The sequence below is a fragment of the Epinephelus lanceolatus genome, chromosome 4 (assembly GCF_041903045.1).
Source record: "Epinephelus lanceolatus isolate andai-2023 chromosome 4, ASM4190304v1, whole genome shotgun sequence".
Taxonomy (NCBI): Eukaryota; Metazoa; Chordata; class Actinopteri; order Perciformes; family Serranidae; genus Epinephelus; species Epinephelus lanceolatus.
The window spans coordinates 45,348,534-45,362,634 of record NC_135737.1 but is presented as its reverse complement, the minus strand read 5'-3'; the positions used below and the strand labels follow the sequence as shown (position 1 = coordinate 45,362,634).

Sequence of the window (14,101 nt, the reverse complement as noted above, 5' to 3'; positions counted from 1 at the left end):
GGCAGGACACACGTAGGAACAACACCTTTCTCTTGAGGGTCTTCTTGTAGAATTTTGACAGTGTGCTGCAGAAATGAGTGCGCATTTTGTCTCTGGTGTCCCGTCTCAAAGTCGAGAGGTTTTTAAATGGGTTTTCTCTTCACCACAATTGTGGCATGGAGTACAAACAAGACAAAAACCAAAACAAATGGTAAACAGTCAGAATGAGTCATCACAGATCAAAAAAAGGAGCAGCTGCAACTAAGGCAACCAAGCCTGCACTCAAGTGCGACCGTGGATTATTTCATTAAAAAAGTGGCAAAACATTGTTCAAGAAAGCACCCAGTTTACATATTGCTCTTGAGTTATCAGTCTGCAATAAAGCTATATATAATAAAGCCAAAAGATATTTAGGCACATACTTGTTTCTGTTCTCGTTACACAAATTACTTTTCATTCATTTCCAGACCCTTGTATCTACCTGATATTTTAGGGAGTCTATTATTAGAAATTCAAAAGTTACAGATGGCCTGACTATACTTCTTGTTTTCACAGAGTAAATATTTTTCAAACTTATAATCCTCTCTAAATTCACAATGTAAATCACATGAGGACATCCTTTAACCTCTGCTCAACTGCCATCTTCAGCCATTTAATGTTATCACATCTCTGGTCTGACCAAACATAAGAAAAAACGCATTTGTCTAATATTTGCTTACAAAAGAAATCCATGGTGATACATATAGTCCATTAATATATAATACTTTTTTTTCTTTCAAAGATATTTTTGGGGCTTTTTCGCCTTTAATGTATAGGACAGACAAGCGTGAAGAGGGGAGAGAGAGGGGGAGTGACATGCAGCAAAGGGCCACAGGCTGGAGTTGAACCCAGGCCGCTGCGGCAACAGCCTTGTACATGGGGCGCCTGCTCTACCACTAAGCCACCGGCACCCCAATATATACATTAAATAGACAGTTATACATCACCCTACTAATCTTTGTGTCCTTCCCCATCACTGACCAATAATTCTTTTTGGAAACAAGTCCTGTGGACTGATGAAGGTAAAATAGAACTTTTTGGACACAATGAGCAAAGGTATGTTTGAAGAGAAAAGGCACACCTGTCCAACTGTTAAACACGGGGGTGGATGGATGATGCTTTGGGCTTGTGTTGCAGCCAGTGGCACGGGGAACATTTCACAGGTAGAGGGAGGAATGGATTCAGTTAAATTCCAGACATCACAGCATCTGTAAAAAAGCTGCAGATGAAGAGAGGATGGCTTCTACAACAGGACAATGATCCTAAACACACCTCCAGATCCACAATGGACGACCTCAAGAGGAGCCAGCTGAAGGTTTGGCCACGCCCCTCACAGTCCCCCGACCTAAACATCATTAAACATCTGTGGATAGAGCTCAAAGAGCAGAGCATGAAGACGGCCCAAGAATCTCACAGAGCTAGAAGCCTTTTGCAGGAAGAATGGCTGAAAATCCTCCAAACAAGAACTGAAAGACTCTGAGCTGGATACAAAGTGTTTAGATGATACCTGCCAAAGGGGGCGCTACTGCGCACTGACCATGCAGGGTGCCCAAACTTTTGCATGTCACTGTATAAACTAACTTGCAAAAAGCATAATGACAGTGAGTCCTACAAGTCTACTTCATCATGTTATAACTAGGTTACCACTATCTGGGTCTACGTGGTGCCTCTCTTGTCTTATTTGCATTGAGGATCCAGAGTCAAACATTAACTTTGGGCTTAATCAAATATAAGGCCTGCGTGCTCTGAAAGCTCTTACCATGAATTCAGGCTCGATGACACATCACTCATGACACACCAGCTTGTCAAACCATTGCCATTTGTTTTTTCCAAGAGAAAGCAGCCCCATGGTGTTTTCACCAGAACTGGGACTTGTGATTCATGTGGAGACATGGACGAAGGATGCAGGTTGACAGACCACAGCTGAGGGACACCATACACCCAGGAGCGGGTTATGGCTTATAGCAGTAAGTCGTCTGCTTGGACTCATGTCCAGTTTCACACGTCTTATTTACAATGGAAGAAATCTGTCGTCACTTTGGTTTATATATTCTTACAGAGGTGTAAATGTGTCACTTGGATGTCAAAGATGTTACCTACTGTAGATCATGTTAATGTCAGGACTACAGCTGTATTATAATGCCTCAGTTCATTTGGATATCGCACACTCCTTACTAGGCACACAGAGTGACTCTTAAATAACCTCATATTCTCTGGAAAGGCAAAGCGAGGACAGATAATCTTCCTCTGTAACAATTCAAACATTCAATTGCAACTTCCACTTTTAACTCTGCACTGATGACAGATTGTATCAACAAGAATGGATTTAGAGGAACTTGTCAGTGCTTGCAGAGATTCAGAGATATTCCAAAGGCTCAATATCCCCCCTGTCCCACCACAGGATATCTCAACCATCTCTCCCATTTGTTTTCAGTGTAAAAGAGACCTTGGGACTAGTCTCCACTATTTTAGGTAGTGCAATCAGATGGTCTGACAGATTTGTTATGAAACTCAGTGAACCTTTAGTTCTGAAAATAATTTAAAAAAAAAAAAATGTGGGGGAAAAAAAATAAACACAAGTCAGGACGGAAACTTGTGGGTGAGATTTTGGCAAGCTAAGATGATATTATGGTAACAGGTGAGATACAGCCCATTAGACGACTGAGCAGGAGTCAGGGCAGACATATATAAATGAAACAAATGCAGGCTGGTAGAATTCCGTCTGCTGCTGCAGGAAGGAGCTAGATGGCAGCCCGTCAGTCATCTCCGCCATGTGCTCCTCTAACACTCCTGCTGCTGCTGATAGGAGTGATTTCCTGCCATCTACCTGAAGTCCAGGCCAGACCCACAGACTTTTGGTGCAACCCTCAAGCCAGGAAAACTATGGAGAGAAAGACTGAGGGGCTGAGGAAAGACATGGTGAGGAATGATGCATTCATATTTATTGAAGAAAGTAAAATAGTTTTAAAAAATTGCAATGACAAATAGACACTTCCCTATGAAAACAATCTAACGTCGTGTTTGTTGATTTATGTTATTTTCTGTGCATGCATGAGTGTGACAAAACTTTGTTCCTGTCCTCAGGCTGCCTGCGTGGGTGAAAACACGCTGCCCTCTCCTGTACAGTTACCGTGTGTTTCCATTAACACAACAGAGTGGGCAAATAAAACCGTAAGTACTTTCTGACATCTACGGAATCCCATGCACGTAACTTCCAACAGCATGTATGAGAGTTTTTTGCCTTTCCTCTTCTGTCTTGGTTCACTACCTATCAATGAGTAGAGAGAAAAACTGCAACGAAGGGGTGTGCTTGTCTGTGACTCATTTATACTACTTTGGTTGGTCTTTTACACAATAAACCTGCTTTGAGAAGGAAAATATACCATATGGCAGATGTTAGGAATCGTTCCTTACCTTCGACATTTTTGGTTCCCCCTCTATTGGGGTACCTAGCACACAGATCTGGGACTAAAAGGTGGAGCTAAAAACACGGTCACTGTGCTCAGGTCTGAATTGTGGCTGGTATATGGTGCACGGTGGTTTTATTTTATTTTCATTTATTTATTCCTTTTGACCACTCCCTGGGGTATAAGGGGCAGACAACAAAAAATAACATTAACAAATCAGGACAGGCGGCAGCCAATGCACAGCAAAATAAATAAAACAGAATTTGTGTACATACATACAAGTTAAAGCAAATCAAGAGAAACTATTCAAGATTTTATTTAAAAGTTTCAACAAATTTGACAAGACCTTTACTTTTCGAGATGACATTAACTTTTGAAACTTATAAATATTTGGATTTGCTCTATAGAACTGTCCGACCAACTCTCTTCTCTCTTTATCAAAAAAAGAACACACAAGTACATAATGATATTCGTCTCCTCGACTGCCAGTCAAACAAAGAGTACATTTCCGGGGGACATTTTCACGATCATACCTGCCCTCAGACATAGGTAACTTATGATTTCCACACCGAAACTTAGACAAACAAACTCTTTCGGCAGGTCTTAACATAATCAGATAAGGTTCAAAAGTGAAATCAGTTTTAAACAATTTATAACTATCACATAAAGGGTTACTGTGCAATTTCTCATGCCATCTCTGTAGTTCCATATCAGATAATCTACGTTCAATCATTAATTTTAAATATTTAGGGTTCATCCGTCCAGCGTCATGCCATAAGTACGATAAACCACAATCATCAAGAATATTTTTAACTTTGGAAATCCATTTACACTGAAAAATATTGTCATCATAGAAAGTCTTGAAAACAATAAACACTGCACTGGTGTAGTAGTAGCATTGTCGCCCCACAGCAAGAGGGTTCCTGGTCTGGACTCCAGGGTGGGGGAGCCCTTCTGTGCTGGGTTTGCATGTTCTTCCCGTGTCAGCATGGCTTTCCTCCAGGTGCTCCAGCTTCCTCCCACAGTCCAAAGACATGCAGGTTAATTGACCTATGGCTAAGCCAGGCCCCCTCCACTCACTCGGACAAACTATCAACATTCAGTGCCTGGCGCTATGGCAGGTGTCACAGTACACGGCATTTCGCAGGAGGCAATTGATGATTTTTGGGGACATAACGATCAGATGTCATTGAGAAGTAACCAAAAGGGCCTAAACTACACATTGGAGAGATATATTCATCATTTTATTGTTGAGAAGGTCGATGAAAAGCTTAAATTACAAGCCAAAATTTACAGGTCACAGTGTACGCTTGTGAACCGCATCTGGTTGCCGTCATCATCAAAGACAACAAGTTAAAGTGCCACTGAAGTTAAGGTTTTTGGCTCAGAATATGAGAAAAGGATAACGGCCTTTTTACCATCTTTACCAAGAGTGTCTCTCCGTTAGTTTGGTGCTACAGTATTTACACTGAATCATTCAGCATAACGTTTGCCAACCTTTGTTATCTCTGCCATTACAGATAAGTTAATGAAGCTAAGCTCCAGAAGTTAACGTTAGCTTAACTAGAGCCCTTTGGACAACAGCTAACAATGATGTACGATCACCAAAGTACAAAACTAGAACAAAATAGGCTAATGAACTCCCAGCAAACAAGGTGACATGATGAACAACGCAGCTAGGAGCTAACGTTAGGCTAACTTTAGCTAACGTTAGCTAGAGATGTTAAAGATAACTTTATATTTCTTTCCAGCAAAGTGACAATATGTTGCCTCAAACACAACGTTGACTTACCTTAGAACAGATGTAGACATCATTGTTAATCTTATTCACGTTGAGTTGATGTTGTGGTTTAATGTTTCCACACAACTTTATCCAAAGGAGACACTTTTCTCGGTTGAGATGTGGTTTAAAGTGTAAAAAATACACCTGGTCGCCCAGCCTCTCAGGATACCTTGTGTCAGAGTTGCATGTACCCCATGCACACCGTTTGACCATTTTCAAACTTCAAATCTCAGAAAAAGCTCATAAAACCCAACAAAACTGACTTTCTGTGATGCATTTCAATGGACGTCCAGGCAGAGAATGTCCGAGTGTATGGGAATGGCTATACGCACTGTGATTGGCTCATTGCTTTTGAGGGCGGGGCTTAGCCATAGGTCAATTGGTGACTCTAAATTGTCTGTAGGTGTGAATGTGAGTGTGAATGGTTGTCTGTCTCTATGTGTCAGCCCTGTGATAGTCTGGTGACCTGTCCAGGTGTATATACATATTTATATTGTTGAAAGTTACTTAAATCATTAATTTAAATTCAGAAAATCCCGACCATTGAAAATTCCACCACACAGCCCTCACGTCTGGAGTGACTTTATTTGTTGGTAACTAATATCATTTAAAGACACAGTGGAAATCCAGTGGATTTTTATAGCATAACATACCTACAGTAAACAGAATGGTAGAGATGGCTCGATCAGGTTAAATTCAACACATTTATTAGGATATAGTGAATCAAAATGATGGTTGAGCTGAACATTAAGGAGTTAAATAAAATCAATAATGCAATAATAATATATAGCACTAAAATACCTTGTTGCACCCATTCAAGTGGTCAATTTTATTTTTCAACACTGTAACAGTTTGTGTGTATGTGTGTCCCCAGCTGCGGCAGAAGCATGCAGAGGTGGTTGAGGCCCTCCAGGTGTTTCAAGACGGAGTGCAGGGGGCGAAGGACCAGACCACATCAGGATGTCTGACGTCACTGTTGGAGAAACTGGAGCATCACATCACAAATTATCTGGCTATCGTCAGCAGTGTTCAGATACAGGTGACAGACATGAACATTAATGCTTCAAAACACAGTGTGGTCACTTATCATACATTGTTCATACATCATAAATTAACATATAACAAATGATTCACTTAAGTACTAACTGAAACTGTATTCATCCACAGTGGCGTGCACAGACTTTTTGAAGGGCAGGGGCGAAAAGAAAAAAAAACGGGTACTTCAGCGCACATTTTGGCTCCCAGGAGGGCACTTTAGCACGCGTTTTGGCTCCCAGGCACTTTAGCGCGCATTTCGGCTCCCAGGAGGACACTTTAGCATGCATTTTGGCTCCCAGGATGGCACTTTAGCACGCCTTTTGGCTCCCAGGAGGTCACTTTAGCGTGCCTTTTGGCTCCCAGGAGGGCACTTTAGCTCGCGTTTCGGCTCCCAGGAGGTCACTTTAGCGCACCTTTTGGCTCCCAGGAGAGTACTTTAGTGCGCCTTTTGGCTCCCAGGAGGGCACTTTAGCTCGCGTTTTGGCTCCCAGGAGGGCACTTTAGCGCGTTTTGGCTCCCAGGCACTTTAGCGCGCGTTTTGGCTCCCAGGAGGACACTTTAGCGTGCATTTTGGCTCCCAGGAGGGCACTTTAGTGCACATTTTGGCTCCCAGGAGGGCACTTTAGCACGCCTTTTGGCTCCCAGGAGGGCACTTTAGTGCGTTTTGGCTCCCAGGCACTTTAGCGCGCGTTTTGGCTCCCAGGAGGGCACTTTAGTGCGTTTTGGCTCCCAGGAGGGCACTTTAGTGCGTTTTGGCTCCCAGGAGGGCACTTTAGCTCGCGTTTTGGCTCCCAGGAGGGCACTTTAGCGCGCATTTTGGGCCCCCCCCCCATGCACACCACTGTTCATCCATAGGATATGAGAAAGAGGCAATAATTAGAGGACACTAATCATATTGAACACAAATGTCACTATATCTGCAATTAATTCTACTTTTGGGTCCTCACAGGATGACACAGTGACACCATCTCAGTCTGCAGCACAGAACTGTTCCAGTTCGAGCAGCACTAATGAAGTGCTAAAGCAGTACGAAAACCTACTCCAGGGAAAACTGGAGCGCTTTGTTGCTGACCTCCGAAAAGATATCTCCAAAACAGAACCCAGGACAAACAACACTAAAGAGGCTTGCAGCTAATTTAAGAAACGGAAAGTATTTGTGCTGCTGAGCTGTGCTGCTGTGTACCTGAGGACTGATCCAGGACACTACAGGGTGTCAGGAGAGGACCAGCACACTGTGGACTGGGAGGGTCTGTGTGTTGACAAGGACTTGAGGAAAAAGGAGCGTGTGCTGGTTTTGTCGTTCACGCTGGAAACAAGGATGAACACAGGCGTCAACTTGTGAGGAGTTTTGAAGGCCAAGAGAAGTATGGGTTTGAGATGAGTGTCATAAAAACAAGGTACGGAGCCCAGCTGGTGACATTTGTGAACAAGGAAAAAAAGATTCAAAGTTCAAGTTCCAGATGTGGTTGGATGGTTGTCAGTTTTGGAGTGATGCTGTTTATTATGCAGTAGATGAGGTAACTGCAACACATTCTCACTCCGATCTCGTCACATATTGACATTTAAACACAATACGTCAGTACAACAACACAAATTGCTGTTTTTTTTTCCCTCCAACAACACACGCACGTGGTTGGTTTAGAACAAAGGAACAGGGTTTGGCTTTACAATCTTACGTGAAGCAAACACCGGCCTCCTGGGTGAAAGTCAGTGTTTTTTTGACCCATCCACCAACAATCCCGCCCACCCCGCTCGGACTTTCGCTGCCTATATTTTTGTTCCTGTCTCACTGCGCTTCCCCCGATGCCTCCGGGCACCATTAAACTATAACAGCGACCGGCCACGTATCATGCCAACATGAAAGGACGTCTTTTTCGTCAGTGCTTGATGCCACAAGTCACTGCTTTAGCGCTGTTTTTTGACAACTGACGACATTGTTTGTTGGACCCATCCACCACCAACTCTACACAGATTTTCGATGCCTTAACTTCCATTTTTGTCCCACCATGTTTCCCTCTGATGCCGCCGAGCACCATTAAACTGTAACAGGCCGCGTATCATGCCAGTGTGAAAGGATGTCTTTTTCGTCAGTGCTTGATGCTACAAGTCACTGCTTTAGCGCTGTTTTTTGGCGACTGACGACATTGTTTGTTGGACCCATCCACCACCCCTCCCACCAACTCTACACAGACTTTCGCCACCTTCCACTTCTGTTCTTGTCCCGCCACGTTTCCCCCGATGCTGCCAAGCGACGTTAAACTGTAACGCCGACCTGCCGAGTATAATGGCGACGTTAAAGGACAGCTTTTTTTGTCAGTGTGTGACGCCACAACTCACTTCCTAGGCGCTCTATCTATCTATCTATCTATCTATCTTAAAAATGTTAAAAGTTAAAAAAGTTGAGGCCAGCTCAGCTTTGATTTGCAGCACATCCCGCCTGTCCGCAGTGACAAGTGTCAGGTGACAGTTTGCAGCTTTATGATGGCGGCTACAAGTGGATGCACTGTTGTACATCCACCTGTAGCCATTTTGTCTTTCCAACATGTGCATAATAACAGAATATGAGCAGCCGAATCAAGTGTCTCTTGTTCGGAAGGAATCCAAACGTGACTATAACTCTTTCCTTGATCAAAATAACACTTAATTAAAGTCTTGTCCCTGCTTGCAAGCAGCCGAAGCTACTGATGATTCACCTGCCAGTTATTCAAAGCAGTCATCCCCATGGAGACGTATTCGTATTTTGTGAAATGATTTTATTCCGATGGCCAATTAAAGCATCGCTAAGACCTAATCCGATCTCCCCCAGGCCTTAAGAACGTTGTGGCCACAGAGTAGGATCTTGTTTCCATGCATCATTCATATGCAATACATAAATATATTTTCACAAATGTCACCGTGTGGGCTCCACGGAAATCAATCCAGTTGTGTTGAGATATTTCAGTCTGGACTAAAGAGGCGGACCGACCGCCTTCTGAGAGGCCGACAGACCAACACTGCCATCACTGCTGGTGTGGTTGGATTAAATAAAGAGACTTGAACCAGTGACACTTTGGGGACCTGCTTTAGATTCAAAGGTACAATATCGTCACATGAACTAGTGAAGTCAGAAGCGCTGAGCAGCTGTTGGTGCCAGGAAGTTTCGCAAACAGGCGTTCAGAGTCTTTCAGGTGAAACCAGTCCGCCTGGAGCGCTGTTGTTGTATCTTGGCTCTCCTTCAGACACACACACTCTGTGTGTGTGGTAAATCTAATTTGGTAATGAGCATCACTTTATTACACTGCCTGCACCAGTGTTAACATGAGCACTGTGTGTCAGAGCACTTTGTTGGCTACATTTCTACTGAACAAAACTGTACCTGCAGCGCCCTCTGTAGGTGCTGAACAAGAGGTGCTCTGTGTTGGATTCTGTTGTGATCTGCTCACATGGACAGAAACAAAAACAGGCATCTCATCTCTTCATGCTAGACTGTGGGAGGCTTGTGTGGCCTCCAGGAAGACTTTGACACAGATTTTAAATGACAGAAGGAAAAGAAGGAATTCAATTTTAAATGCAAAAAGATCTTCAAAAACAAGACAGAAACAGTTAAAGATGCTCGTGGTGATTTTCATAAAGCGACTCAACTCAGCAAAAGTCAGTTGTGAGTTATTTAGATTTGCAAAACAGGGACGATGTCGTGTGCTACAACAAACCAGTGAGTGCACATTCATATAGTTTTGTGTGAAATCTTAGAAATGATCAGTGTTGAAAACCCAAATGTGTCTGAATGTCTGAATATATGCATAACTGCATTACTTTATAGATGTTGTATATGTATTGACTTTTTTATGCGAGTATATCTGTGTATATGTGTGTCACTAATATGTAGCCTAATTCTTTATATGTCACTGTAGTGCTGAGGACAGACGTTTTATATGTGTTAATATGTTATTTATTTACCAGGGAGGACTTCACATTGTGTGTGGGAGGGGGATCATTACAGTGTTGCACTATTCTGTATTATCTGTATTATTATTATTATCACTTTTATTATTAGTGTTACACAGTTATAACTGCTGTTGCATCATTCTGTGAGAATACAGAAATGAAAGAAGAGGGGGAACCTGTCGGTTTTGGTCTGATATGTTTGTTTCACGGTGCTCTGATCATCTGATCACAGAAGTATTGAGCTGTGTAAGGTGCCATTATTGCTAAAAAGAAAAATACTGACTTTCTTTTCCCCACTGGAAGTTTCACAAAACAAATACAATGCATGTATCGACAACAATTAAAGTACATTTAATATTTAGTATGTTTTCTTCTTTGATCTTTTTATGTTTTTTGATGTATTCACTATTATCTCAAGTGCGTAAAGATCTTGGTCTACATATCCTCAAGCTGCACGTGTTTCCCCTACACTGAACTGTGCTGCAGAGATATGGGGTTGAAAAGAATCTAAATCTGCTGACACTGTATAGAAAAGAGCTATCAGTGTTTTCTGGTGGTTTGATTTGCTCCAGCAGTTCACTGAGACATGGGCTGGGTTAGGTACCAGAGCAACGCAATGGAAATGTGAAATGATTCGACTGTGGAACCGTCTAATCCAGAGGTGTCACACATAACCAGCCTGCCAAAGGGTCCAATCCAGAGGTACCAGGCTTCAGAGCATTCATGTAAAATTCTGCTTCAGAGGTTTTTCCACCCTGACCAGAACACAGCTCTCTGCTAGAACACTGAATATTTACTGTGTTTAGAAATATTAAACATTGTGCAAAATATTGTCAATCAGCAGCTTCAGTTTAAACAAATCTGTATCAGGAAAAATGTGGATAAATGCACATGTAATGTGAGAAGTAGACTGACTGAATGTGGAAATACTGAGACACTTATTTTTCTTAAGACATCTCAGGCTGTTTATCTGTTTTCTAAAAGGATGAGTATCTACACAATCTACTTGTAATTCTTCATGCAAAAGAAATGGAGATTATTTGAGCTGATGGTACTAATAGGTTACTGTGCGATGGTTTTATTGCTCCAGCCCATCTGGGATCCAATTGACCTATGGCTAAGCCACGCCCCCCTCCACTCACTCGACAAACTATCAACATTCAGTGAGCGGCGCTATGGCAGGTGTCACAGTACACGGCATTTCGCAGGAGGCAATTGATGATTTTTGGGGACATAACGATCAGATGTCATTGAGAAGTAACCAAAAGGGCCTAAACTACGCATTGGAGAGATATATTCATCATCTTATTGTTGAGAAGGTCGATGAAAAGCTTAAATTACAAGCCAAAATTTACAGGTCACAGTGTACGCTTGTGAACCGCATCTGGTTGCCGTCATCATCAAAGACAACAAGTTAAAGTGCCACTGAAGTTAAGATTTTTGGCTCAGAATATGAGAAAAGGATAACGGCCTTTTTACCATCTTTACCAAGAGTGTCTCTCTCTGTTAGTTTGGTGCTACAGTATTTACACTGAATCATTCAGCATAACGTTTGCCAACCTTTGTTATCTCTGCCATTACAGATAAGTTATTGACGCTAAGCTCCAGAAGTTAACGTTAGCTTAACTAGAGCCCTTTGGACAACAGCTAACAATGATGTACGATCACCAAAGTACAAAACTAGAACAAAATAGGCTAATGAACTCCCAGCAAACAAGGTGACATGATGAACAACGCAGCTAGGAGCTAACGTTAGGCTAACTTTAGCTAACGTTAGCTAGAGATGTTAAAGATAACTTTATATTTCTTTCCAGCAAAGTGACAATATGTTGCCTCAAACACAACGTTGACTTACCTTAGAACAGATGTAGACATCATTGTTAATCTTATTCACGTTGAGTTGATGTTGTGGTTTAATGTTTCCACACAACTTTATCCAAAGGAGACACTTTTCTCGGTTGAGACGTGGTTTAAAGTGTAAAAAATACACCTGGTTGCCCAGCCTCTCAGGATACCTTGTGTCAGAGTTGCATGTACCCCATGCACACCGTTTGACCATTTTCAAACTTCAAATCTCTGAAAAAGCTCATAAAACCGAACAAAACTGACTTTCTGTGATGCATTTCAATGGACGTCCAGGCAGAGAATGTATGGGAGTGTATGGGAATGGCTATACGCACTGTGATTGGCTAATTGCTTTTGAGGGCGGGATTTAGCCATAGGTCAATTGGGCTGAATGTGGCCCCTGAACTAAAATGAGTTTGACACCTCTGGACTAATCAAACTGGCAGAGGGCAGAATAAATAGGAGAGGGGTTTATGTGGAGTAAATCACAAAGAGCTTTGTTCGGGCTATAAAGAGGTGGACATGGTGTTTATTTACAGGAATAACTGATGCTGCAGTCAGTGGCGTGAGGGAGTTACAACGCACCCCAGTGCACGTTATTGTGACGGGCCCTAGTGCATGGTAGTTACTAGTTTTAAGGCACACACAGCCTTCAACTGGTGATACAAAATCCAAAGGAATCTAATTTAGAGCTTTGATACTTTATCATCCTGCTTGTTTCTCTCTTGTCTTTTCTTACTGCTGCTTTTATGTTTGAAAAGTGGGACCTGTAGATGTGCTCAGCTCGACAGTTGTGACAGATCTTGGACCTTAACTAGCTGCTGTATCGTATCTTATGATATTCTATCGTCACATGATCAAATAGAGACTTGACATTAGGCAACATCAACATACATGTTACCCAGTAATTATCATTACATATCTGTATGACAGAAATGTCAAAGAGAATAAGAAAATATTAATTGAATTGGAAAGTTTTTTGTAAATCTCTATATAGTTCATTCTATTTTTAAGGTAAAATCAAATGCATATTAAGCTCAATTTGTTATCTGTGTGCAGGTGGCTGAAAGAATGCAGCGCTGTGATTGGCCCAGCCGGCCTGATCATATGACTGAAAGCAACAGGCTGGAAACACTGTGGCTGAGAGGAAAACACAGGAAAACCCTACTGTTAGAAAAATGTGTCAAGCTACACCACACACAGACAGGCGGGACCAAACAGGAAGCTGAGGGAGCTGACGCTGTGTCTCACACACTGGCGTTTCTCTTGTTTCTGTGACCACGCACTGGCTCTTATTGTGATGTGTACATGTTTGCATGGTTCAGTTTTTCTTAGGCTGTAACATGCGTCTGTAGATCAGGATGTAAAGTGGGATATGCATATTTATTACGGCAAGAAAAACAACTGGATTTGTTTTGTTGTATATTCCTGTTGAAACCAGTGTTGGAGAGGTAACTTCTGGAGTGTAGAAGTTACAGATTACTAGTTACTTTCCTGAAAATGTAATACATAATCTAGCTATTTTAATTGCTGCATCAAAGTGATGTAACTTAGTACATTTCATAACTTTTTGGATTACTTTCCTTGCGTTTTAAACTGGGCAATAAAGCTGAAAAATGTCTGGAAATATTTTATGCCAAAAGTGAATAGATGCAAAGCAGCAGAATAAATGTTTTATTTAAGGCACATATTTATTTATTACAATTACATTTTTTGGTAATATAAATGCATGTAACCAGTGGTGTATTGTACCAAAGTAATAATACTCTGTTACAATACTTAAGTATAGTTTGGAAGTATCTGTACTTGAGTTTTTATATTTATTTCAGCTTTAACTTTTACTCCACTACATTAGTTACTTATCACAAATTAGGGAAAGAAGGAAGGGAGGAAGGAAGGACGGAGGAAAGGAGAGATGTACAAATGATGGATTAGGAGGGAAGGAAAAACTGGAATCGTTCTTTAAATCCTTTAAGTTATAAAATCCCAGTTCTCAAAAATCTGACCTCCTGCTTTTTTATTTTTACTTTTACCTTTACTTTCAATACTTGAGTACATTTGACAGGGCTTGACGGCCTTAGGAATT

At 41.8% G+C, this 14,101-nt stretch overlaps 1 protein-coding gene across 3 annotated transcripts; it reads left to right on the top strand.

The window, feature by feature from the left end:
* The first annotated feature begins 1,134 nt into the window (after nucleotides 1-1,134).
* LOC144462773 (uncharacterized) lies at nucleotides 1,135-13,634 on the top strand. Of its 3 annotated transcripts, none has more exons than XM_078167363.1 (5): nucleotides 1,135-1,985; nucleotides 2,825-2,937; nucleotides 3,103-3,189; nucleotides 6,083-6,247; nucleotides 13,075-13,634. In XM_078167363.1, the coding sequence occupies exons 1-5, from the start codon at nucleotides 1,973-1,975 to the stop codon at nucleotides 13,291-13,293; spliced, it is 597 nt and encodes a 198-aa protein (XP_078023489.1). In that variant the 5' UTR covers nucleotides 1,135-1,972; the 3' UTR covers nucleotides 13,294-13,634. The 3 variants fall into 3 exon arrangements, with proteins under 3 accessions (XP_078023489.1, XP_078023487.1, XP_078023488.1); XM_078167361.1 differs by having other exon boundaries at nucleotides 2,753-2,937; XM_078167362.1 differs by lacking the exons at nucleotides 1,135-1,985; nucleotides 13,075-13,634 and adding an exon at nucleotides 7,196-10,531 and having other exon boundaries at nucleotides 2,012-2,937.
* Nucleotides 13,635-14,101: the final 467 nt, after the last annotated feature.